This window comes from Paralichthys olivaceus, chromosome 4 (genome assembly GCF_024713975.1).
Source record: "Paralichthys olivaceus isolate ysfri-2021 chromosome 4, ASM2471397v2, whole genome shotgun sequence".
In the NCBI taxonomy this organism is placed as follows: Eukaryota; Metazoa; Chordata; class Actinopteri; order Pleuronectiformes; family Paralichthyidae; genus Paralichthys; species Paralichthys olivaceus.
The window spans coordinates 1288948-1314112 of record NC_091096.1 but is presented as its reverse complement, the minus strand read 5'-3'; the positions used below and the strand labels follow the sequence as shown (position 1 = coordinate 1314112).

Genomic DNA, 25165 nt, shown 5'->3' with positions numbered 1-25165 from the left:
GGTGCGTTCATCACGCAACATACAGCACTGACGTCACAGAGCGTCTCTACCCCGCAACATATTTCTGCTTTACAAATAAATAAATAAATAAATCGAGCTGAAATCTTCAGTGTTGGAAGATGAGTTTAAGATGTTGGGATTAACTGGTAAAGACGGAAATTTAAAATAGATCCAGTCAACAAGCTTTTGAATCTGAAGTTTGAGGCAAATAGAATCTTTAGCCCTGAGTTGACTGTATAAGAATATCTGCACACACACATATATATATATATATATATATCTACACATTGTTTTAGCTAAATTCTTAATTATGCTGTTTTTCAAGCTTTCTCTGAGTGAACGCTTTAAAACAAATCAAATACTGTAAAATAAAATGAGATTATAAACGTCCACTGCCCCAGATTCAGAACTGTGTCATTGATCAAGTTAAACTATAGTTGTTCTGCTCTGAACTTCAGGGAGGAGACGTCTGAGCTGAAATAAAAAAAACACTCTGCACGCCACTAAAGTAAACGGGCGTTAAGCTGATTAGCCTCTGTGACCTTTAAAGTTCAGCCCGTTAGCTCCACTCGTGACCTTTTTGCAACCTTTGATGCCTCGATCATCAATAAATGTAAAATGAAATCAGCTGCAGTTTTATTTGTGGCTCTCCGCCTCACACACACACACACACACACACACACACACACACACTCTGTCTCACCTGGACAGGCAGTTGGCCTGGTAATAGCGAAGCTGCTCAGCACGATGTGTGGCGTTCAAGGAATGATGGAGACTTCTCTCCTGAGGAAGAAGGAACAAAAGACGTTAGACGTTCGTTCCGTTCGACTCTGCAGCTGATTTCACCAGCGGAGGAGGAACCGGTGGTAGAATGAGCTGCTGCAAACATCTGGAGACGTTCACAGTGGAGACATCTCAGGAGTTTTTCCTGTCAGTCTGGAAGAATCCAAATATCTCAGGGTGAAACAGAGTCTGACGATCTGCTGCTTCACAACACGTCTGACAACAGCTGAGTTTTAGTTTTTTATATCTTCAGTAGTTGGTCAAAGGTGGGAAATTAAAAAAGCTTCTTAACAAAAAGAACATTTGAACATTTTAACTGAGACGTTTGTCAGAAGCATCATAAGTAGTGTAATAAGTAAATAAGTAATTTACTCTATAGATTCAAAAGGATCAGCGTCTAAATGAAAACTGTTCAGACATATTCAAGATATTCATGAAGCTTTTTCATGAGTTGATATTGTAGCGTTAGATTTTACTCTGTGAGCACCAGGAGTACAGAAGATAGAGACCAAGCAAATAGAGACACAGCAGAAAGTAAATCAAATGGAAGAGATTAGATGTAAGTGAGCGAATCGTCAGAGCGACATGCTGTTTTATATCAAACAACCAAAACAGGAAAGTTCACTGAGGAGAAAACATTGATTGGTTAAAAGAACATGAAGCAAAGAAAAGAGGAAACAAATGTTAACATGTTGTGGAAGTTCTGGAAAATGAAAAAAGAAGGAAAACGTGCAGTTAAAGCGGAGCAGAGAGAAGAACATGCAACGGAGAGGACTCCTCAGTGAGTCCGGACGAGGACGAAGAGCAGGACGAAGAGGAGGAAGAGGAGCTTCTCCTCCAGCTCTACTCACTGTCAGAGGCCTTATCACCTAAGAACGGCTCCTGCTCCATCATGTCCATGGGGATTTTAATGCTGGGAACATTCTCAGTGTAAGGATAGTCGGACTGTTGGAGAGAGGAAACACATCCTGAGAGCTCGGAGGGCGGCAGTGAGTTGGCATCAACACACACACACACACACACACACACACACACACACACACACACACTTTACTACAACTAAAGCTGTATCAACAGTCATTCACGGAGCCTTTGTGTAAACGAAACGTTCACTGCGAAGTAAAAAACTGCTTCTCAACTCTGGTTTCTTTAAAACTCTAAAGTAAGTTAGACAATAACGTGGAGGAGGTTTCAGGAAAACATAAATAAATGACGAACCTGTGAGAATCTCCTGAATTTAGTTTAATCACAACTTAACCCTCAGGAGCTTCACTCATCCAGAAAAACACAAGAGACCGTTTAACACAAGGGGCCTTCGCTCCGAGGCCGGATGTACAGTCATCCGGGTAACTTCAGGTTTAAGTCTTCAGCCCGAACGAGGCTGGCTCACTTCTTAACGAGGTGAAATCACCATGGTAACCAACGCTCCCCTGCTCCGGAGCAGGTTTCATTCAAGAGAGGAGATTAAAACCTGAATCCTGATTTACAGGATCCCGACAAAAGGACAAAAGAGCTGAGGCTAAAGTAACGTGAGGAATCCTAAATGTCTTTATCGCTAAATATAAATACGTCAGCTTTCGTCTGGCGTCACTTTAATTCAACAGAGATTCTTTGATTCGGACGCATGTCGAAGCTTTGATCCGTTTTATCTTGACTGAGAGATAAAAACTGTGGATGAGAGACGTGTTCACCTGGATGTTCAAGTTCAGACTGAACTGGGCTGAGCTCAGAGGTCGTCGGGGACGTGGACAGACTCGGGGACGTGTGGTCGCTTCAAACTAATTCACAAGGATCTGCTTGTTTCCGAGTTCCAGATTTAAAAGTGTCAACGCTTCACTTACGTCTTCAGCGTCGCTGTCGATGCTGCTGCGTTTCTTCTTCTTCTCGTCCTCTTTCTTCTTCTTGTCCTTCTCTGGGATGACGTCGTCCAGGAAGCTGAGGTCGTGCTGCGAGAACATGTAGTCCATCGCTTTCCTGACGGCGACCAGAGCGAGGATCTGAGGAACAACAGGTCCGAGTTTTGATTTATTAACGTTGTGGTTTGCTCCGTTGTTTGATTTTTGGGAATCTTAGAAATTGACAGCTCTTGTGTGACAGATTGAATCTCATCGTTGTGTAAATCTCGATGTCTCTCACCATGACGGGGAAGATGATGGCGGCCACGGTGGACTTGAGGATCCAGAGCAGAGCCAAGCAGAGCACCTGGATGAAGGTGAAGAGGTGGACCTTCCTGAGGGGGACGTGTCGCAGGTAGACCAGGTCGGGCTGGTGCTTCGCTGGCATCAGGAGCAGCTTGAGACGATCCATGAACTACACACACACACACAGGTATACATGATACTATACATTATACTATATATGATAATATACATGGTACTATACTATATATACCTGGACTCCATTCAGAGAAGCGACTCCCATGTACAGGAAGACTCCGTATAACACAGGCATGGGGATGAACTGTGAACAAGACAAATGTAAACTTCATGACAGAACAAACACAAAACTGTGATTTACAGTTAAAAATTTAAATTTACATTCTACAGACTTTGTGTCTGTCGCTGAGCTGCACAGGAATATCAAACTGGAACTGCTCACATTCTAACTCGGGGTTTATTTAGGACGGATGTGATGCACATCTGTCTCCTGGTCTCACTTTTGTCAATCAATCAATTAAAGGAGGCTCGTTACTTGACCTGAACGAAATAATTGCTTTAATGACCAAGACGGAGAAATGATTTCAGATTAACGTCCCATTCGTCGTCTTGTTGTTGTTGTCAGATTGAAAAGATTGAACTCAAGAGAGGAAGCGACATCACATGAAGATCAGCAGATGGTCTGTGAGGACGTACCTTTAAAATCGGAGACATGAACACGGACAGTCCCGTCAGTATGAACACGCACACGCCAGTGACCCTCTGCTCTCTGCGCACAGGAAAGGAGGAAAAAGAACAAAACCGATTTGACCAAAAAAAAAAGTTTTGTCCCAAACTTCTGGAGAAGATTCCCCCGGAGTTCTTCCCTGTTTGGTTTTACAGGACGTGAGTTTGTTGGTTCAGCTGACGCCTCGGGAGGCTCGGGAGGAAAAACAAAACCCGACACATGCATGTACACAGAATACTGCGTAGTATGTAGAGTACGTGTTATTATTAGATAGACGTGATACTTCATCCACCGCCCTCTGAAGTTAACACGACACGTTAACAAACACGTGCACGTGACACACCAGGGTTGAGAATCACATGTGAACGTAACATCACTTATTTGGGTGGCTGTGACTCGGGGGGAAGAGCGGGTTGTCTGCTAACCACGAGGTCGGCGGTTTGATCCCAGTCTCTGTGTGCCCAGGTGTCCTTGGGCAAGATACTGAACCCCAACCACACTGTTGTGTGTGTGTGTGTGTGTGTGAACTCTGTGAACCTCCCGACCTTCTCCGACAAATATCGGAGCGAGAGGTTCTGGGCTTTCTGCTGAATTTCTCCAGCCTCACCTCACACCCAGGAACTTGGGCTGCTCTCCAGGGGCCGACGTCTCCGTCTCCATCTTCAGACTGTCGATGTGAGCGATGGAGATGACGGTGGCGGCCACGTACCACGGCAGACCCATGAAGGAGCAAATCACCATCAGGACCCCCACCAAGAACAGATCCAGGTGATAGCCGGCCCCTTTCTGGAACACGACACAAACAAAAAAACAACTTGTAAATGACGTCGTTTCAAATTGAACTTTTAAAGTCGGGGTTTCCAGACACTTGGACGACACCACAGGAGCAGATGTATTTTCTTTTTCTTTTTTGTTTTATTACATTTGATGATAGCTTGATCAACATATATTTAAAACCAGCTCTTATTGATCGTGAACTGTGACGTCCTGATTCGTTCTGAGAGGATCCATCATGTTCCCATCGCTGCAGTTAAACAATCGTTGCTCATCTTCGGCAGCGACTGAACATTTCAGGTGAATAAGTTCTGAGCTGAGTTGTGTTCAGTCACTCCCGTGAAACATCTGTCACTCCGGTGAGAAGCCTGTATTTAACTCGAGTGTGAAAGTAGACGTGTCCTGAACAGACTGAGAAACACATGACGACCCTCGTTTCCTCGGAGACACACAGAAGAGCCTCACTCTTCAACTTCAATTAAAAAAAACACTATTGTTGAATTTAAATTAAATTTAAATAACTAAACCTCAGTTTACTTGCTGCAGATTCTTGGGCTACATCCACATTACTCCATTCTAGTTTAAAAACTCAAACACTGGTCATGTGTGTGAGATTGCTCTGATAACATCTGGTCTCCTCCATGTAAACAGCTGTATCACAGTAAAATACATCGTCAGTGACACTCGTAATCGATTCTCCATGTTGTTCTTCTCTGGAAGCTGGTTTTCTCCTGACAGGAGGTCATGTGACCGGAGGTCATGTGACAGGAGCCTGACGAATCAGCGAAGGCTACATCGAGACGACATAATTACCAAGAGGTTGTGAGTCTACGTCTTCGAACAGTTTCTGTTTTCAGAATAAGAGTCCCCCCCTCCCCACTCACACACCAGCCCCTGTACATATTAAAACAGCCGTTTGAATCCTCTCAGTTCAGTTTTCTTTACGTTCAGCTTGTGCTCCTTCCTGTTGACGATCACCGCAGTAATCTGTTGGTCCATGAAGATCAGGATGGTGACCAGCAGGGCGGGGAGAGCCGAGGCCAGGTAAACCCACCAGGGGTTTCCTCCGAACGGGGGAACAAACCAGCCCCGGTTGGGACTCGTGGGCTGTGACAGAGGAAAACAGATCCTTCAACACGTGGGTGCAACAGACAGATCGTTTTCTTTTTCAGAAATATGATGTGAATGTAATAATCAATAACTTTATATTTCATTACATTGGTTTACATGACATTAAAAACATTCATGTCAATCATCGCAGAAGATGATTCTTTTTCAAAGTGTCGACCTGCAGGAGAAAAGACTCTTTGGACATTTTCTCTCACGTCTAAACGAGGAGAGTCGGACATATTTAAGGAGCTGATGTCTAGATCCGGATTTAAATGTGGCTGAACAGGGACGTAGGGTTTTTCAGATGCTGTGAAATAACTAACTTGAAACTAACGCCAGCATGTAGCTGAGATGAAGTGGATTTAGTAGAGAATCGACCATTTACATGCATCTTCAATCGTTCAGAGGGAACCAACTTCCAAGTCTCTATGACCTTCAAAGAAAAAGTTATTCAAGAATATCTTCATCTCCAATGTGTTTTCATCCCTAACCCTAATCACAACCCTAACCAAAGGTCGTAGAAGCTCGGGGGTGGTAGCAGTGGATCGGGCATACCCACATTAGTTCAGAGGGAACCAACTTCCAAGTCTCTATGACCTTCAGAAAAAAAGTTATTCAAGAATATCTGTGCTTTTTTTTTAACACATCACATTTTTATTTTCAATCGCGCCGCCCCCCCCCCCCGAAGAACTCTGGTGTGGAACAATAAACCGGCTCCCTGCTCTGAGCCGTCGTAGTCTGACATGACTTCAGTGGAGTCTTATTGTTTCTGGAGCCATGAATCAAAACGTAATGCACCACAGGGACTCACCTTGAATTCAGTTGGCACGATGAGTTTCGGAGTATCGACTCCGACGAGTGCGTCGACCCCGCAGAAGATGAGGATGGCCAGAATGATGGCAAAGTCACTGATGAGCTTCCTCACCTGGGTGGAAGCAAACAGACGGACTTCAGCTTTTCTACTCTGCTATTTTAAGAAGCCGGAGGGAAACCTCATTTATTTTCTTTACAGGTGACTTGCTGGGTTAAATGATCCCAGCGTGGGACTCACGGTGGTGGGGAAGAAGGGGCTGGTCTTGAACTTCTTCAGACACATGGAGCAGGTGTAGGTGCCAAAGAACAGGATGAAGGACATGAGGGCGATGTCGGGGACGAACTCGCAAGATTTCCCCACCAGCTCCCCGCCGTACTTCAAGCACTCCGTCTTTGTGAGGGACGACCACGTGGCGTTCATAGGCTGCTCGGAGGAGACAAAAGAAATGTTGATTCATGATAACGAGGGTCCAACAGAAGCTGCGACAGAAACTATACGAGGCTTTCAGGCGAAGCTCTGTACGTTCAACAACTCTTGTAGCAGCTGAGTTAAAAACTGTCTGCTTATCTTATCAGACTGTGAACACAACAGTGCTGCTGGTTCAGAGCTTTATCTCACCGCTCGGGGTCGCTGTGAGATCTGTGACCCGTTTAAAAGACGCGTGGTCACACTTACAGAACTCGAGGAGCACTGGGACCAAAGTCCTTCAGTCTGGAGAAACATTTACAGGACGCTGCAGAGCGCAGTGTCCGAGCTGCAGCACAGTGTCATGAAACGAAAACCATTTAACTGCTGCTCATCCTCAGATTGATGATTTAATTAGTGTAATGACTGGAAAATGTTTTCATCCTCAGAATGTCCGTCGCTGCAGCTCCTCTTTTCAGCCTCTGTCTCAAACACTGAGTTCTAGCTCCTGTCTCTTTAGGACCTGCGTCCTGGTAACGTGTAGGAAATGTCGGCCTCCGCTCGCACTCTACCCGGTTCTGTTGATGTCACATGAGCTTCTTTTAACTTTGCAGAACTTTAGCGTGGGATCGCAGTGAGATAACTGGTCTATGTCCGAGAAACGCTTCAGTTACACTCGGCCACGCACGCTTCAGCCACATCCCAGGTTCTGCAGCAGTAGAAGTTGAATCACTCACCAGATCCGTGTTGTTCCAGTTCTGGTCTAAAGGATCATCGATGGCGTCTGAACTGTTCACTGCAAAACACCGGCAAACACTCACACACTTTTTAAACACACGTGTATTCACATCAAGTATTTCTTTAAAGTGTCATTCGAAGTTTCACAGGCTCTCACCCAGAACAGCGGGGGCCATGCAGAGGCAGTCGTACTGCGTGACGTACTCCGACCTGAAGTCAGCGTTGATGGGGTAGTGGTGAGAGAGCTTGAGCATCTTCTTGAAGGCGTCGTAGATGAAGATGAAGCTGATGAGGCAGGAGAAGCCCTCCTCCGTGAACCGGGTGAAGTACTGAACCAGGAAGCTGGCGTCGGTCGCCACGAGCACCAGGCAGAAGAACGCCGACCACAGACCGATCCACAGCCGGAACTCCAGGTAGTCAAAGTCATTATCTCTGCATCAGGGAAACCAAGACGAGATGTGTTGACCCCAAAATTATAATGAGACAAAGTTATAATATAACTAGTCACAACATTCACTTACTGAAAAATTTATATTATATAAATATGTGAAAGAAACGAGAAAGTTTCGACTTGATGTTTTGTAAAATGTTATTTTTTAAGTAATAAAGTCATTTCTAACCTGCTGAAGTTGAAGAGCAGCCGTTCAAACACCAGAACAGGCCCCGTGCTGCTGAGGATGGTGAGCGGCTGACCGGCGAGCAGACAGAACACGCCACCAGAGATCGCCGTCCCCAGAAAACTCTCCAACACGCCCTGAACGCACCGCGGGACACACACCCACAGAATTATTCAGAGAGCGAATCGACAGCACTCCACAAACTGATGGCGGTGAAACTGACCTGCATGTTGTCCGTGGCGTCCCCCAGCAGACCCCCGAAGGTGATGGCGTTGGTCACAGTTCCCAGGTAAATAAACAAAATGGCCGACAGGGCCTGAATGTGAAATGCGTCGGTGAAGTCACTGACGAAGAAAGGCGCTTTTCTTTTGATGTCCAGTAAGAGACCTCCGCAAAACCTGAGAGCAGACGAACAGCAGGAGATTTTCCACAATAATAAATCGATATCATGAAATGGGCTAAAATAATAAATAAAATAAATAAAAATAAATAAAAACTAAATCAAGAAACTGAAAGAAAAGAAAATAACAATTTAAAAAAATAAAACAGGTGGAAAAATATAAAGTTTTGTTCATGATTTCATACCTTCCAGTTTTCTGCAGCTCCTCCCCCACGGCGTGTCCCCCTCCTCCGTGACCTCCGTCGTGAGGCATGCCTCCGTTCATCTGAGAGTCTCCTCCTGCGTACATGTTTTTCCTAAAAATACGAAACACAGAGTTCTTCAGAGCGAGTTCAAACAGTCGTGTTGATCGGGAGTTAATCGGAGACTGTAGGAACGAGCGGTCCAGACTGAACTCGGACTTTCACTCTCAGCGGGGAGTCGCTCCTCTCCTCTCGTGACCCTTCAGGAAAAGTGTAGGTGAGGATGTTTTGCGCACCGTCACGTATACAGACCTTTTGTCCGAGGAGGGGAGGGACTTTGGCGGCTCTATCCTGATGGTCGGGTCCCACTCCCCGGGAGGAAGCACGATCACTTCGTCCAGGAACTCGTCGATACCGGCCAGCAGGTCCTGTCTGTCCTTAGCCTTGTACGCAATGTCGTGAAAGACCTGGACACAAAGACACGAGGCTGAACCCCTGGAGGAGGCTTCTGCTCCTGATTCATGTGCTAAACCTCCTAATTGAAGATCATGAACATCGACGTCAGACCGACCTCATCTGACATCAGCGTGGCGATCGCTCTGCCGATCTCATGGTACGACTTTGCTTTGCCTTTGGGTCCGAGCAAGATGAACAAAAACCTGCCAACGAAAAAACATTGATGTAAACAATGAGCTGATGTGTTTCACGTTTCTGGAGACGTTAATATTTTATACGACATTCAGTCGTTCATCAGACGAGTGAAGACAGAAGATAAAGCTCCTGAAGTGAAGCAGCAGAACTGAACTCTTTACACACTGATCCAGTCTGTGAGGGTCGGAAGTTACTCTGATGAACTTTGACCTCTGAAGTCTAATCAGTTTAAAAAAACAGAAAAACCAACGGACATCTGGTTTTTATCTGATTCAATCGTCTGTCATCGAATGACTCAGCAGCAGAAACAGGTTTTTAACAGCCGATGGAAACATAACGACCGTGTTCGAACAGCGAGGTGAGAGAGACGCAGTCGATGGAGAGTTCGTGACGTTGAACTTTAGGCATCATGGGAAAAAACAGACAGGCTAACTCCTCTACCTGGCGACTGTAGCGGTGTCGACGTTACGTTATCGGGACGTATTCAGTGTTCAAGGGGCCAGAAATGTTAAGTGAGGTCCCCGTGACCTTTGACCCTTGACAGCCAAGTCTTGAAAAAACAGGTTCACGAGGCAGTAAAGGATTTGTGACGTCACAGCAACCTTGACCTTTGACCTTCAAGTCCAAGTGACCACGTGTACCAGATTTGAAAGGATTCCCTCGAGGTGTTCTGGAGATAGATGTTTTTGTGTCACATGAAGTTTTTCGTGTAACAACTATTCTATATTGTGTATTTTATCTAGTTCTCTTGGTAATATGAAACACGAGTCTGAAGTAAAGCTAAACTAAAACCTATAAAAACTCCACCAGCTGTCTCCATGGAAGTTCGGGTCTGATTAAACGTCAGCTCTCTTTTAGCAGATCCATGAATCTCACCTCGTGGGAACAGGAACCTCCGTTAAGGCTCCCAGCATCACGGCCTGCTGCAGACGAACAAACGCCACAAACGGAGCGTCCAGGAAGTCCACCTCCCCCACCAGCACGTTGGAGGCCTCGGCGTCTCTCGGCAACTTCTTCATAAACTTGTTCCTCAGCTGAGAAGCACAAAGGAGAGAAACACAGGAGGAGACGTTAAATGTTAAGTTCACACCAGCAGTAAATTAAACGACGGGACAATCGCTTAAATACCAAACCAGGAGGCTCCATCGTATCGCGACAATGAAAGAGCAGAAACATGAGGTCTGTATTTCTTCCTGTCGGGATGATGCTGAGATGAAGACGGAGGTCGGACACCAGCTGAGCTCTGCAGGTTCAGAGTCCAGGCTGTGACTTTGACTTTGTCAGTTTTTGTTGAAGTGCAGTTGATGAGCTCAGTGTAAATATGAAATCCAGCGGACAACACACAACAGAACACAAAACAACATGTGTCCGGCCGATGACTGTCTCTGATCCAGGGACATGAAAACCTGAAATTATTCTAATGTCCGTTCTCACACGTTTGAGATGATCGACTAAATTCACTTTTCTGTGTCGTCACACATCGTCTGACACTTTCAATCCGACAACCTTTCGTTCTCATTAGATTTTTCCACCTGATTAAAAACACGACGACAGCAGCAGATCATTAATAAAGACAACTTCAAAGACAAAGAGTTGTAAAGACGTAGATTAGATTACGAGTTATCGATTAACTTTGAGAACAGCCGAGAAACATTTACCAAGAGACAGAGACGAACACCGTCACTGTGAATTCTTCGGAAACAAAATTCTTCACGACTAAAAGGCGACAGCGTTCACTTTGTCTTGTTCTGAAGACGTAAATAAGATATTTTAGTGAAATCAATGCTGATCTTATTTCAATGTATTTATACAAAAGGAACAAATCAGTTTCAAAACATCTGGAGTTAGAGAACAGATCAAATTCATGAGAAGACCGACAGACGATCAAATGCAAAATAATTCAATCTACTTTACTGCGTTTAAATAAAATCGAAGGAGAGATCCTATAACTTCTGTTGAAATGCTTCAGCTTCCACTCAGTCTGAGTTTCTGCAGCCGCTTCAACAAGAACACTGGATTTCTGGCTCAGTATTAAACCGATGAAATAAAACATCACACACACAAACATTCCAGAAGAGCATCTACTGATGGAAACACTTAAACATGGAACACTCAGATCTCAGCAGGAAGGTTCCTTAAATCTTAAACCAAGAGAGATGTAAGAAACAATAGATCGTCATTTAACTATAACTTGAGTTTCAGCAGTTGAGGAAACTGCGACAGTATAAAGACATAAAGTTTTCTAAGTTTTTAAAAAACCAAACCAGCAGCAGATAGTGTTCAATGTGTCTTTAAAAGCTGTGCCAGGGTTTTAATTGGATTAGAACACACACCCACTCACACACCCAGAATATAAAGTCTCAGAGCGGGTCTGTCACTTTGGATTGAATTCATAGAGTCTAAAATAAGATATAAAGACAACTGAACTTTTTTCAAATAGATCAGGGATCTATTTTCTGTGGGGGGGGGGATGAAAACACAAATCCCACAGAAGCCCAGTGATGTGTGGACATGATCATCAACACCATGTCCTTGCATTCCACCCAGATCATGTGCGTCAGCCTCTGAGGACTGAAATCCTACACAGACGTGACCACCGGTGACATCCAGCCAGATCCAATCAGAGGCCGTTAAACCTTCCTGGCAAAGAGTTGTTCTGTAAATGATCGTCGGGTTAAACCAGAGTAACTGAACAACCCTGATCTGTGTCCGATCGCCGCTGATCCGACACACTCACCCACCGTCACCTCCATCCTGCTGTTACTCATTTATTCGACCAGACTCTTGATCTGCAGGGAGACGTTTGATCAACTGGATCAAATAGTGAGTTTTAAAAACCCCCCCGGGGATCCGTCCGTGTCCTCGAGTCCAGAGGCAGCGACGAGCGGGAGAAACAAGCGTTTAGTGCACGTCGGCCCTCAGAGGAAACTTGTGAATGATATTAACAGACTGAGTGGGTGTGGAAACACTGAGGACAAACGCTTCCTGTTCAGTTGTCTCTGTCCTACGCTGTCTGTCCCTCAGGACGACTCCGTGGGTTGGTTTGACCTAATTCTCTTCTCTGAGACCATACGACCAGATCTCTGCTGTGCACGAATCTCTCCTCTGTCACAAACAGAGTTCAGAGTGCAAGAGGACAACACGGACGCAGGGAGACGTCCATTCCATCAACTTCAGCAGCTGTGAACTAATAATTCATTTGTCTCGCTGCTCATTAAACTTCCTGACGTCACGATCAGGCTAAAGATGATTTCCACCGTCTGTCTGTGTGCACGTGAGACGAGCAGAGGAAAGACGAGCAGCGGCTCACCCAGTGTCTCCGACCTCCGACCTCATGACATGGAAATGAAAAGCTACGGGTTCAGCTCCTGCATCAGTGGGACAGAGGGACGGCTGACGCTTGTATTCTTCGCCCACTCGACTTTGAGTCGGACAAGATGCGATGTCATGAAAAGATCAGAGCGGAGAGAAGACTTCTCATAAAAGATGGAAATTCATTGATAAAAGCTGAGAGAGGAAGAAACTGAGATCTGCTGTGAGTGTGAGGGACAATTTGTCTCCACTGTCACTCAATCTTTGATTTCTTCTCCTCTGTTCATTAAGTCAGAGACACTTGTCCTTGTCCTCAACAGACGTTTAATCACTTCATCTAAATAACATAACCTCTGGACTTTAACTGGTCTCACTGGTTTAATTTGAACAGTTCTGGCTCCACTGCAGAGGACGGAGCTGTTTCAGGCGGACACCTTCTCATCACAAAGGTCGTCTGGGATTCTAATTTAAGACATTGGGACAGATTTCGTTTACAATAAATGACCAATGGACCAATGGACAACTTTTCATTTAATGTCACAACAAACAAAAACAAAGTTCACGTCTGTGACGACCTGAGTTTATAGTTGAAGCGATGAAGGGAAATTTATTCATTCAGAGATTTGAGATTTTGGGCGGAAAGTAAGTTGTGACGTCAGAAACTCACGACACTGACACGTTTCTATTCTCAAATCCTCGGACTCACCTGATCTTTCTCCGGTTTGTCGGAGATGTCGTTCAGGCTGCTGGACGCCAGGTTCCGGTGCGTCGTGGTGGGACTGTCTGTAAGAAACACAGCCAATCTGAGCAGTTAGACGAGCGGCGCCTTCACCTGGACCAAACCGTGAGGACGGCAGAGACCCGAGGAAAGACAGTGGCCCAGACGCTTTGCAAACCCCCCCCCCCCACAACCATGCAGCGCGGAAAAGGAAAAACCAAGACAGCCGTGACATTCATGCATGTTTAGGATGAAGCTCACACTGGATCTGAACCTTCTGTGAAGAGTGGGAGCGTCTCCTCGAGCTACAACACGTCTCAAACTGACACGTTCCAGCTTATTCTCTATTTATATTAAAAGTATTTTCAGTTTTCATTTATCATTTTCAACGATGCAAAAATATGTTAGTAAATAAATTATATTTAATATTTTCATGTTTCAGGTTTCACAGTTCGGACGGTCACTACGAGGTGTCCGTTCCTCCAACACATGTTTTATCATGTGTGTCCGTCCGTCCTCTTAAAGTAGAGCGTCCGTCTTCCACGTCAGTCTTCACTAAGTGCTCGGCTCGTCTCCGCAGGTGAGCAGCAGACCGACGGACGCTCTGCTGACGTTTGCTCTTCTGTCAAAGTGACGGCAGAACGTGATGTCGGTTCAGTGCAGCAGCTGTCAGACGTACGAGACGGCGTCCAGAGGAGGACAAACGTCCACGAGTGCAAATTCTGAAGCCACTGTAGCCTTTTCATACATCTGCCCCCAGAGCATTGTGGGTAATAGCATGCTTGTCAGTATGATGCAGCCAGTCAAAAAAAATAAAATAAAACTGAGGAAATTATCTTAATAAAGCCAGAAAATAATCCTTAAAATAAAGTTGTCTTTAAAAATAAAGAGCCAAAGTTAAATGGGACACGACTGTGAATACTATTAATATGGAACTACTGCATAAAATCCTCTGTACTAATACACACGGAGGCTAAAGGACAGGAGAAGTTAATACTTCGGTCATGACTACGTTCACACTGCAGCTGAAATCTGTTTTAGATGTGGATCAGATACGACGGGACTCGAACACCTGCAGCTCGTTAATTCAGCTGTTACGTACGAACAGAGACGCGTCTGCTCGTTAACTTCAATGACTTGTTTATGCTGATAAGCAGTACGTCCACTAGAGGGCAGCACAGAGTCAAAGGTTTCTGACAACAACAACAATAATGTCTCTGAAGAAAGAGGCGAGAAGCGTCTGTGTTGGAAGCGTCAGTTTGTCTGTGAGGTCAGTAAACACATCGCGACAAGTTGAAGTTTCTCCCTCGTGTTCTACGGTCGTCTCGCTTGAACTACTGCCCCCTCCAGGATTTGTGGTGGTACTGCTTCATTTCAACAGTTTTGTCCGTATCCATACGCTTGAATGAATACGGACAAAATGAACGCAGAGTACCGACAGAAAGCTTCAACCGCTGCCGAATCTAACGCTAAGGCTCATCCACTCTGTGCTGCAAAGTACGATGTCGAGATTCTACGATCAAGATATTTATATTTTTCAGTCAAGGAGGAAGTTTTCATTTTTCCAATTTTTATGCAGATCCACTGATTTTTATTCACTTTCTTTGACATAAGACGTTTTTATAATTTCAATAATTCTTGGATATCGACTTTGTGTGATGTTTATTTGAAATTTGAAGCACGTGAATCAGATCCAGTGGATTTGACCGTGTGTTGATATGGAGACTGTTGGTTTGAGCTGTCCCTCCAGTGTCCTGTCTCGTCTTTGGTCTTGCGTTGATACCTAACGTGGCATGAAGCTGTGATTGTTGTCGTCATGACGATCGCACCAAGAGTCACAACCGTCAAACATTAACGTGACGCATACGTGAGTCCAGTGTGAGCGAGTCTTATTTAACCAGTGAGACATTTTACACTTTTAAAGACGTCTCATTTGTCTTTACAGACTCTGCTGATCGTGCCTGATCCTGAAACAGGAGCAGGTCCTGGTTCTGAACTGGTTCTGAACTGGTTCTGCAGTGTGAACGTAGTCTGGGTCCGGTGAACTTACTAAGCCAGTCCATGCTGCTACTCCTCTGGGACTGCAAGTCCTCCATGGAGATGCGACCCGACAGGCAGGTGAGAGAGTTCTCAAGAGGACTACGAGCTTTGATTAGCAGCAGCAGGTTTTCACAAGAGTCCAGGGAAGCAGAAGAAAAAGGCAGAAGAGGAGAAACGACCGGAGGGTTAACGGCCGAGGCCCCGGAGCGAAGCACGAGGTTAGAAAGAAATCAAGAGGTCGTTAAAACATGATTAATGCAGAGAAACAAGAAGTGTCATTAATTAACGAGGCCGTGGGTCGTTGGACAGAAGAACTTGGGTCGAATTCAACTTCACTGTGGACGCACTTTATCCTCAGTTCAATTAAGGATTATCAGCGAAGCTCTTTATCTCAACACTGTGATCTGGATAAGAGGCTCCGGCTTTTATGACTTTTTTCCAAACTGCGACAAACAGAATCACAGGAACAGTTTGATAAAATCATAAACCAGATTCATAAACCAGCTGATAAATAACTTTCCAAAGTCCCACGGCCACAAACAGATTAATAACAATCACTGACACACATGTTAAAGTCTGATAGACATCAGTGTGACGTGTGTGTGTGTGTGTGTGTGTGTGTGTGTGTGTTTAATTGAAAATATTCATTTGTTCATTTCTCTTTCATTCACAAAGATTCAGAGCAGAATTCGTTTCAGTTTTATAGCATTAATTTACATATTTAAAAATTATTATTATTATTTGTAATTATACTAAAATGACAAATTAAGTCAATTTCATCCATTTGGATTATTTTACTTTCAAGTTTGAATCATTGACGAATCATCGTCCTGTGAGATTAATCAGAGCCACAATATTCTTCTATGACAGAGTATCAGAGCCACTTAAAGGAGGGTTTTAAAGTAATATTACATCATTTTAATATCACAAGAATAAAGTTGAAAGTCGTAACTTTACAAGACTAAAGTCGTAGTTCAAGAGAAAAAGTTTCAATATTGAATGAAGTTATAATTTTCATTTCAGAGGGAGAATATATATATATATATAATATTTCTCATTAAATTACGACTTTATTCTTGTAACCTCAGAATTAATTTTTCTTTAATACGACACTAATACTCCGTCGCACTGTAGTTCTCCATTAAATACGATTTATTATAAATGTCCAGAAAATGAAAAGTAAATAAATCTAAAAACCAAATTCATCCTTGACGCCTGTAAAAGACAGAACTCTCTCCGTCAGTCGTATAAAAACACTTGAGGTGGTTTTATGATTTCCTTCGGCCTTGGACTTCTCTCCTCGTCAGCGTCGTAAACACTGAGCTCCAGTTAGTAGAATAACACCGTCACACACAGCGTTAATACGTTGTTAGAGGGGGTGACTGCAAATCTATGTTTTGATTTAACAAAACACAGAAGCTTTAGTTTCACTGGTGGGATGAGGTTTAGTGACAGAAAGGTTTTTATAAAGTTTTAAAAGTGTTAAAAGACCCAGATTCCTGATAAGGTCTCTAATAAAAATGGTCTCTGAGGAAAGTCTTGTTATTTATTTATGACTCGTTAGTTCACATCGTCATTGGTGCAGAGGAGCTGCAGCAGCGTGTCCCGCAAACTACACTTTATTTAGAATAAAGAGAAATAAATGGTTGTTGTGTTTTTGTCTTAATAAAATAAAATAAAAAGAGAGAGAGAGAGACTGCACCAGACTGGCATCAGTATTACCGTTCTCCGGGTTGGAAAACAGCCTACTTGCACTGGAGACCGTCTTTCCGATGTCAGCCAGCGAGCGCAGGTTGGACTTCTTGGTCTGGTGGCGATGTTTCCGTAGCAACGTGTACATGACTTTGTCCTTCAGCTCGGCCTTCAGCTGCCCGATCTCGATCTGGTTGTCGGTGATCAGCTCTGAGGAGCGAGGAGAGACAAGGAGGAGGAACGTTATATCTGAGAGACATTCTCACAACAAGAACGTTTTATTTTCAGTTTGTTTTTTCAATTTAAATATGGAAAGATAGAAACCGACACCAGCATCAGAAATCCCTTAAGATACTTCTTTAAATGTCGAGTCGGGCATCAGCGAGAACGCAAATCTACCGATTAGTTTCTCAAATATCTTTTATTTTGAGTATTTCATCCAACAACTCGGTCTCCTCGTCTTTAATTCTTTCCCTCCCCGTGCTGCTCCGGAGTCTTCGTGGCTTCATGAAACGACTCAATCAAAAGGTTTCTCCCCTTTTTAAAAAGAAGGTCAGAAGCCTGAGTGGTGACGGATCTCAGCCTCGGGGAGTTTCTCCTCTTGTGGAGGAGCGGTGCCGTTAATGGCCCATCACTCAACTTGACTGGCCCCAAAGCAAGAGGCCCGGCTCGGCCTGCACGGCCCCATGCAGCACACTCAATTACTCCACATTAATCACCGAGTGAGTGACTCTCCCTCCTGCTCCCTCATGCAGATACAATGTTGGGGTGGTGGAGTGAGACGAGAGGACAGAGCGGCACAAGCATCTCAAATCCTCTGAGGAGAGGTTTTGTATTAAGTTCTGTTTAAAGTGGAGGACAGGACCTGAGCTGTGAGCTTCGTCTTCTCGTTGACACCAGAGCGGAAGGAGGGAAGTCTTGTGTGTGATGTGCATTGATCCGTAAACCTGCAGAGCAGCTTCACTTAGTGGCAGACAGGACGCTGACCTTCATCGATGTCTTTGTGGGACAGGAACAAAAAAAACTGACGACCTCTATGGGTTTAATATCCTGTTGTTCTAGTTTGAGAGCAGAAGTTATCACGCAACGTCTAATTCTGGACTTTTAAAAACTTTTTTCTAAACATTCTCAAAGTTTGAAGGTGTAATGTCAAATCCTGGTCTTTGGTCTGTTATTAAAAAACTTTGTGCACTTTACCAACACAAGCACAGAATCTGGGTCTGCATCTCTGAAAACACGTGATCCGATGAAAACAGATCAGAACCTGCTCGTCTTGTTGACTCACCAACAACCTGAGGCAGAGTGGAAGCTTCCATGTCCAGCATGATGGTGCCTTTCTCGATGCACGTTCTCAGTTCAAACAGACTGTGTAAGGACAGCGTGGCCACGTGAGGTTTACTCCACCGCTCTCCGCCTTTCTCCACCTTCTCCTCAAACTTGATCCACCTGCAGGGACGAAGCCAAAAAAACACCGGAGTCAACTGAGAGAAAGAAATGAAACCAGCCAACACGAGGTGACCTTAGAGGACGTGAGGCTGCGTCCTCAAAGTAATTATTTTGTTTATTTTGTTACATCTGGTTTATTTACTTCACTTTGTTAAATCCCCCCCCCCCCCCCCCCTCCGTCTCCTCGGTCAGAGGATGAGAAAGTGAACACTCGGGTGCTGAGCAGTTGTTTCTGGGGTTTTATTCGGCCTCAGTTTGGCGGACAGCGTTGCACTTGGCGTCCGTCCAGCTCCAGCCGGCACTTGTGAGATCTTTTATTCTCTGTGAGTCGCTGAGTGAACTCGTGAGACGTCGCACCACATCTCAATCTATTCACAGAATAATAACTCCGACATCGCTGATTCAAATCGGATTAATTTATTTTAACTTTTCATTTTTAACCTTCTTGTATTGATTTCTCACTTGTTCAGTTTTATTCTTGTACTTCGGTCGTGAACAGATATTTTTTAAGTTTTTACACTTGACTGCAGAATAATTTGCCCTCGTGAAAAAAACAAAAAAATTTTTTTCTTTATTCCCCAAAATGACTGACACTGTTCTGAGTTTTCAACTTTTTGTGTCTTTTTATATAAGTTAGTTCACATGTTGTGTGTTTGCTGGATATTATATACTGAGAAAATGACGACGTGTCTATGGATGGACGTATAGATGGACGAATGGTTGATGAACTGAAGACATGAATGGATGATATGTGAAGCGTCTTTCCTTGACCTTTGACCTCCAGGCACCAAAATCTACTCAGTTGATTTCTGAGTCAAACTGATCTGAAGACGTCACGTTTAATAAAAACTTAAAACTACTTTGTGAGGCCACCGCGACCTTTGACCTTTGACCTTTGGCTTCACACTGATATAATATCAAGTGTTTAAAACTCAATCTAACCAATCGAGCTCTTGAACTACTTCAGATTCATAAACAGACTTTAGTTCCTCTGCAAATCATTCAATGAACCACGATATGACGTGGCCGGGCCACAGGAGGACTGAGTTAAACCATAAAGACTTTTGAGACATTTTCATTATTGAGACCAGGTTGATAATCGGCTGTGAAGTCTGATTCTGAGCTTCTTACCTGGCCGTCTCCTTCCACTCCATCTCCTGTCCGTCCACTGACAGCAGCTCGTCCAGCTCGGTGAAGAGCTGCGGGGGAGCCGGTCCATCGTCCTCCTCCCCGAGGATGAAGCGGATCCTCTCGGCCGCTGGTGAGACTGCGGAGAGAGGAAAAATGCTGCGGTTCATAACCTGGCATTGGTGCCCGTTGGGCAGAGGTTTGGGCGCCGGCTTGGCGTCCTCGGCCGGACCCTTCCCGTTGATCTCTGGAGGAGGTGGAGGTGGTGGGATTTTCACCATGACCTCCTCTCCCTTCTCCTCCGTGTCCTCCTCCTTCTCCTCCTTCTCCTCCTGGTTGTTGTTGTTGTTGGACATCTCTGAAGACCTGCCTGTTCAAATCAACTGAAGCGGGGGGGGTGGGGTGGGGGGGTCTCCTCAGATCGCAGTCAGAAAGTGACCAGAGTCCAGCAGCAGCGGCCCGACCCTCATCAAAGTGTTGGTGGAAGTGACGGCCGCTCTCAGCAGCTCCAGCTCTGTGTAAACCAGGTGGGGGGGGGCCGATGGGGTCTGGGGGTCCCCTCAGTGACAGTGTCCCCACAGCTAGCCCCCTCTCTGTACACCCCCCCCCCTCCGCTGTACAAACAGGCCTTCGCCATTGGCCCTGCAGCCTTGGCAAAGTGCCCTGGAGCCCCTCATTAACAATTAGGAAATGGTTCACAAACTGGTCCATTCTTCAGCCGAGGCTTGGCTCTCCTTCCCCTTGTCTTCTCATTTAAATAGTTCGAGAGCGGCACAAAGCAGCCAGAGCGAATCTCAATGGGTTCGATATGTGAATAATACCTTTCAGTGCTTCTCAAACACTCTGCGAAAGGTCGGCGGCGTCAAACCACGTCGCAACAAGTGGAAACAATATTTTGAACTTTGATCGAGGACTCACAAGATGCTTCATGGGAAACAGCAAACAACCACAGAAGAAGAAGAAGTGAATCAGCACATGTTCACATACATGAAACAATGGCTCCTCTGATCCAGGGATCAAAGTGTTACCGTGCAGAACATGTTCATCTCTGCACACGCTACACGCTACACGCTACACGATGGAGATCAGTGGGAGATCAGATGTTTGCAGAGTAGATTCAGATTCATTTTCCTGCACCTCCATATTTGTTGTTTCAGTCTGTATCTGACCTTTTCATACTTTGAGTATATACAGTATATAAATATACAGTATTATATATTATATATATATATATATATATATATGTTGGTTACAGTCACTGTTCAGGACTGCTTCATGTCAGTGAGGGTCCTCACAGGTATAGAGGTTCCAACAGATGTGTGTGTGTGACAGTGAGTAATAATGACAAAGCTGCCTCATCAGATTACATCACTAATACCACCGCACCACACTGTGACTGCAGATACCGAACATTTACATTTTCAATTCCTCAAAACACAGAATCCTAATCTTGTCCAAACAAATGAACGGATCTAAAAACGGCTCCGGGGGAAAAACGTCACAGGAGGAAATGACACCGGCTCTTATATGAAGAATCTGTAAACACAAGTGTGATCGTGTTTATAATGAAGTGTGAGACTTGATTCATGCAGGATCAGATTAGATCTGCGTCGAGTCTTTAACTGGAGTTTCAGACATTTTCACAAACAACCACACATTCATTCATTCATTCATTCATTCATTCATTCATTCAGCAGCAAGTGATCAAACTGTAAATGAGATGAATCTTGATCTTTCTCTCAGCAGCACAATAACAACAACAACAGCAGCAGCAGGTACGAGCCAGACAAGAAGGAGTAAGATTACTAGGTGGAGGATCAACTGTCTGCTGGTACGCACACACACACACCCACACACACACACACATACACACACACACAAGCTGCAACTAGCTGAAGTGGCCACAACCTGTTTAATAACAGCTGTGGTGGAATAATGCACATGTGCGTTTCACACATTCAGCTGACGCTTCTATCCACAGTGATTTACGGTGATTACAGTAAACAGTTGAAACAAGCTTTAAAAACCTGCTGTGGTCAGTGTGCATGTGAACAATGTGAGGGTGAAAGCCTCAGAGAAGCTGCACTCATCACATGTGCATTCTGTTAATGCATGAGAGACGTAAACGTCTTTATAAAGGAGCGACACGGAATATTTTATCATCAACCCAGAATAAAAAAATAATCCCTAGTTTAAATCAAATTTTAAATCTCTTCCTGAAAATTTTGAGGAATAAAGAACTTCCGGTTTCCTGCTGTTTGTGAGAACGCAAATGTCCGAGTGAGTCTCTGGACATTATGTGTTTCTCCTGAAAGGATCTGAGTAAAAAAAGTCCACTGAGTGTGAGAACACAGCAGGAAATACGAAACACAACCTGCCTGTTGGAGGTAATAACAAATTAATAATTAGTCTAAACAACCTGCAGTGATGGAGGATGGAAGACGTTTAGGAACCAGAGAAGAACAAAACTAAACGAGTTCACTAAAGATTCCTCTAAAACACGAGAGGCCTGAGAAAACTAACAATCACAAAACTGATGTCGCGGATGTATCGATGAAAATCCTGAAAACGAGCAGCGTTCAATGTGACACTGTCTCGCTGCAGCAGTTGCTAAGAGAAAGGTGGGAGGGAGGGTGAGGAGGGTGAGAGAAAGCAAAGAGGGGTGAGAGCAGGCACGGAAAAGGAGGGAGAGAAATGAAAATCCCATCGTTCAAACACAATTTCAGAGCTGTGTGTTCTCGCCAAGAGCCATGGGCACACAAAGAGGACTTTGTCCCAGCAGCAGAGGCTCATGGGATAGATGGAGGAAGAATGCCCGCTGCCCAGTAGAAAGCTTAGTGTGGCTGCCACTAAAGGCCGGTTCAGTCCCTCTCTTGAAATGCATCCTACACAAATACCTCGCATCTCCGCTGACCTTTCTGAAAACTCAAAGGTCACGCGGGATCTGATAGCTCGTTCATTGTTAGCGACTGTACGCGCAGCGATAACGCAACGCGGCGTCGGCTCATTCACACGGAGCGGAGGAGCACCGGGAGTTCAGGAAATGTTCAGTATGCAGGCGGCTCGCTCACGGCCACTGAACGGGGGGGGGGGATTGGTTGAATGCAGAGTGACACCCTGAGGGTGAGCCATTCACAGCGCAGTGTTTATACTCAGGCCGTCCAGCTCTGGTATGTTGTTGTGACAGCTGAGGTGGGAACGTTCTGATGAGAGCGTCACAAATACCAGCTGGGGGGGGGGGGGGGTAAAACTGTATAAATGTACAAACTCATAGGATTCAACTGCAGCACGACGCATCACAGCAGGTCGAGCTCATGGAGTCATCTCTGTTCAGTGTATATACACGTTATTATAGTACATAAGTTATTATACATATAAGTTATTATACATATAAGTTATAATAATAAAGTTATAATACAAGTGTTTCAGTATATAAGTTATTATATTTATAATATCTTCTGTAATATCAGAAGGATCTGTGGGTTTCTGTCTCATTTATTTCACTAATCAACTTTCACATTTCTTATGATCGTACTCTGGATCACAAGAGGAACAAGTATCACATGAATCTGAGGGTAAAAACTGAATAAATACAATAGGTCGACTCTCTTTGGAGAATTAAACCCATTTGTATCAGAATCAAGTTTCTGAATAATCTGTGTAATCTGCTCTGAGAGAACGTTTGATCTGATAGAGAAGAAAAAAACCTGCTCATCAAAATGAGCAGGGGTCAAATAACTGCAGCGAACACACATGCAACCAGGAGACGTTGTCTCCGTCCCCGCAGCGTCCATCTGACCAAACAAGAGGATTTCATCCATGTGACGGACGGGGGCCGTCCCCCGGGACCTGGTTCCCTGAGAGAGTAACACGGAGGAGGGCAGAGGAGCTCAGACATGAGCTTCACTGACGCCTGCAGATTTGAGCTTTGGCTGCAAAAACATTCATCAAACAGCAGAAGAGACAAACAGAAAGAATCTCTGAATAAAAACTGCACTTAAATTATTTCTCTAATCCTCAGAGTTCTGCCTCACAGAGAGCGGAGCTAAATGCTAAATGCTAACATCGAGCTCTTCTCGACTCTAATCTTGCCCAAGGACACGTTTGTATGCGGAATGGGACCGAACCACCGACCTTCTGGTTAGAGGATGACCGCTCTACCCCTCAGCCACAGCTGATGAGAAGATTAAAAAACTTCTCACGTTAAAATTATGAGATTTTTGTCTCAGACTAACTTCACTCTGGAGAGTTTTTCTACATATGTATAAGTTTATTTTATTTCAGGCTCCACAGAGTCAAAGTCTGACTTTCATCCATTCAGATCAGAAACACTGGAAATCCTCATTTAGCCGAGTCTCAGGATAGAGGACGTCGTATGTTGTATGTAATACGTTGTATGTTGTATGTAGTATGTTGGGGTGTGAAGCGTGTACACGGGTTTCTTCAGGTTTCAACAAGTTCCATTTCAGACTTGTTTATAGAGCACGGTGATTTAAAATCTGCGGACATGTGAAGGAACATCCGAGTCATAACTGAAGATAAGTTGACGCGGCCGAGTGAAGAACAACCCTGGGAACACGGTGTTATCTCAGACAGGAGGTATTTAATATCTGTACCACTCAGATAGTACACGGAGAAAGTACAAACTACCACCGAGACGTTTCTCAAGCGTAGAGCACGACAGCTTTAAATGATAAAGTCTGTTTGCATTCAACAACACAACTGAACCATTCACTATACAACAAAACCAAGTGTCCTCGCTCCATGTTTGTGTTGTCACTTCAGCGTGCACACTTCTACATAACGTCAACAGCGGTTACGCTGCCTCGCCCGTATGAACCAGCAGAACGCCGCCTCGTTGACTGTCAACACGACGTCAACGCTCACATTCTCCTGCCAACATAGTCGCATTTTCCATGAATGGAGAATTACCAGTGTTGCTGTAAACAAGCGGAGGTGTGCAGGGCTTCAGGAACGAGGAGAAATGGTCGTCAATGTTCGCACACGCTCACGTTTGGGGAGAAAACATCTGGAAACCTCTCATCTGCAGCTGCTGCTTCACAGACGTGAGCTGCACCACATGTGGAATGTCCAGAACGGTTTCCCAAGAACACAACAAAAGCACAAGTAATGAATATTAACCACATCACAAACATTAAATATGAGCAGACTAATCTTGAGAGTCTGAAGAGCAGCTGTGTCACTGTTTACACACAACAGGAAGGAACGACTCCGCCCAAACATCCATCACTTCCTCTTCAGTTTGTTATTGATCCATTCATCTCATGGGACTGTGATTGTGACACGTACCCAGTTTTTTGGTAACTTGGCCTCGTCACGGCAGCAACAACCAGATGCGCCGGCTGTAAATTATTCTCTGATTGGATTAAAGTCCTGAACAAAATCCCTCCTGCACATCCAGCGATGTTTACACGGGATAAAATCCAGTTCTGGTGGATTGCGGTCGTCTCG

At 44.6% G+C, this 25165-nt stretch overlaps 1 protein-coding gene across 11 annotated transcripts in view; it reads right to left on the bottom strand.

The window, feature by feature from the left end:
* slc4a4a (solute carrier family 4 member 4a) overlaps nucleotides 1-25165 on the bottom strand; it is a 38381-nt gene that overhangs the window by 3157 nt on the left and 10059 nt on the right. For 2 of the 11 annotated variants that reach the window (XM_069523242.1, XM_069523238.1), the window contains 22 exons: nucleotides 19697-19832; nucleotides 18405-18565; nucleotides 17150-17329; nucleotides 13376-13452; nucleotides 10234-10391; nucleotides 9278-9365; nucleotides 9019-9173; nucleotides 8710-8820; nucleotides 8348-8522; nucleotides 8128-8261; nucleotides 7665-7939; nucleotides 7507-7565; nucleotides 6602-6787; nucleotides 6362-6475; nucleotides 5386-5547; nucleotides 4274-4452; nucleotides 3636-3708; nucleotides 3175-3243; nucleotides 2920-3093; nucleotides 2625-2780; nucleotides 1635-1728; nucleotides 704-783 (listed from right to left, as the gene is read on the bottom strand). In XM_069523242.1, the coding sequence (XP_069379343.1) occupies nucleotides 740-783; nucleotides 1635-1728; nucleotides 2625-2780; nucleotides 2920-3093; nucleotides 3175-3243; nucleotides 3636-3708; nucleotides 4274-4452; nucleotides 5386-5547; nucleotides 6362-6475; nucleotides 6602-6787; nucleotides 7507-7565; nucleotides 7665-7939; nucleotides 8128-8261; nucleotides 8348-8522; nucleotides 8710-8820; nucleotides 9019-9173; nucleotides 9278-9365; nucleotides 10234-10391; nucleotides 13376-13452; nucleotides 17150-17329; nucleotides 18405-18565; nucleotides 19697-19832 (2960 nt within the window). In that variant the 3' untranslated portion in view covers nucleotides 704-739. Of the gene's footprint in view, nucleotides 1-703; nucleotides 784-1634; nucleotides 1729-2624; nucleotides 2781-2919; nucleotides 3094-3174; nucleotides 3244-3635; nucleotides 3709-4273; nucleotides 4453-5385; nucleotides 5548-6361; nucleotides 6476-6601; nucleotides 6788-7506; nucleotides 7566-7664; nucleotides 7940-8127; nucleotides 8262-8347; nucleotides 8523-8709; nucleotides 8821-9018; nucleotides 9174-9277; nucleotides 9366-10233; nucleotides 10392-13375; nucleotides 13453-15437; nucleotides 15534-17149; nucleotides 17330-18404; nucleotides 18566-19696; nucleotides 19833-25165 lie in introns of all 11 variants that reach the window. The other 9 variants (XM_069523236.1, XM_069523233.1, XM_069523243.1 and 6 more) reach the window with 5 other exon arrangements.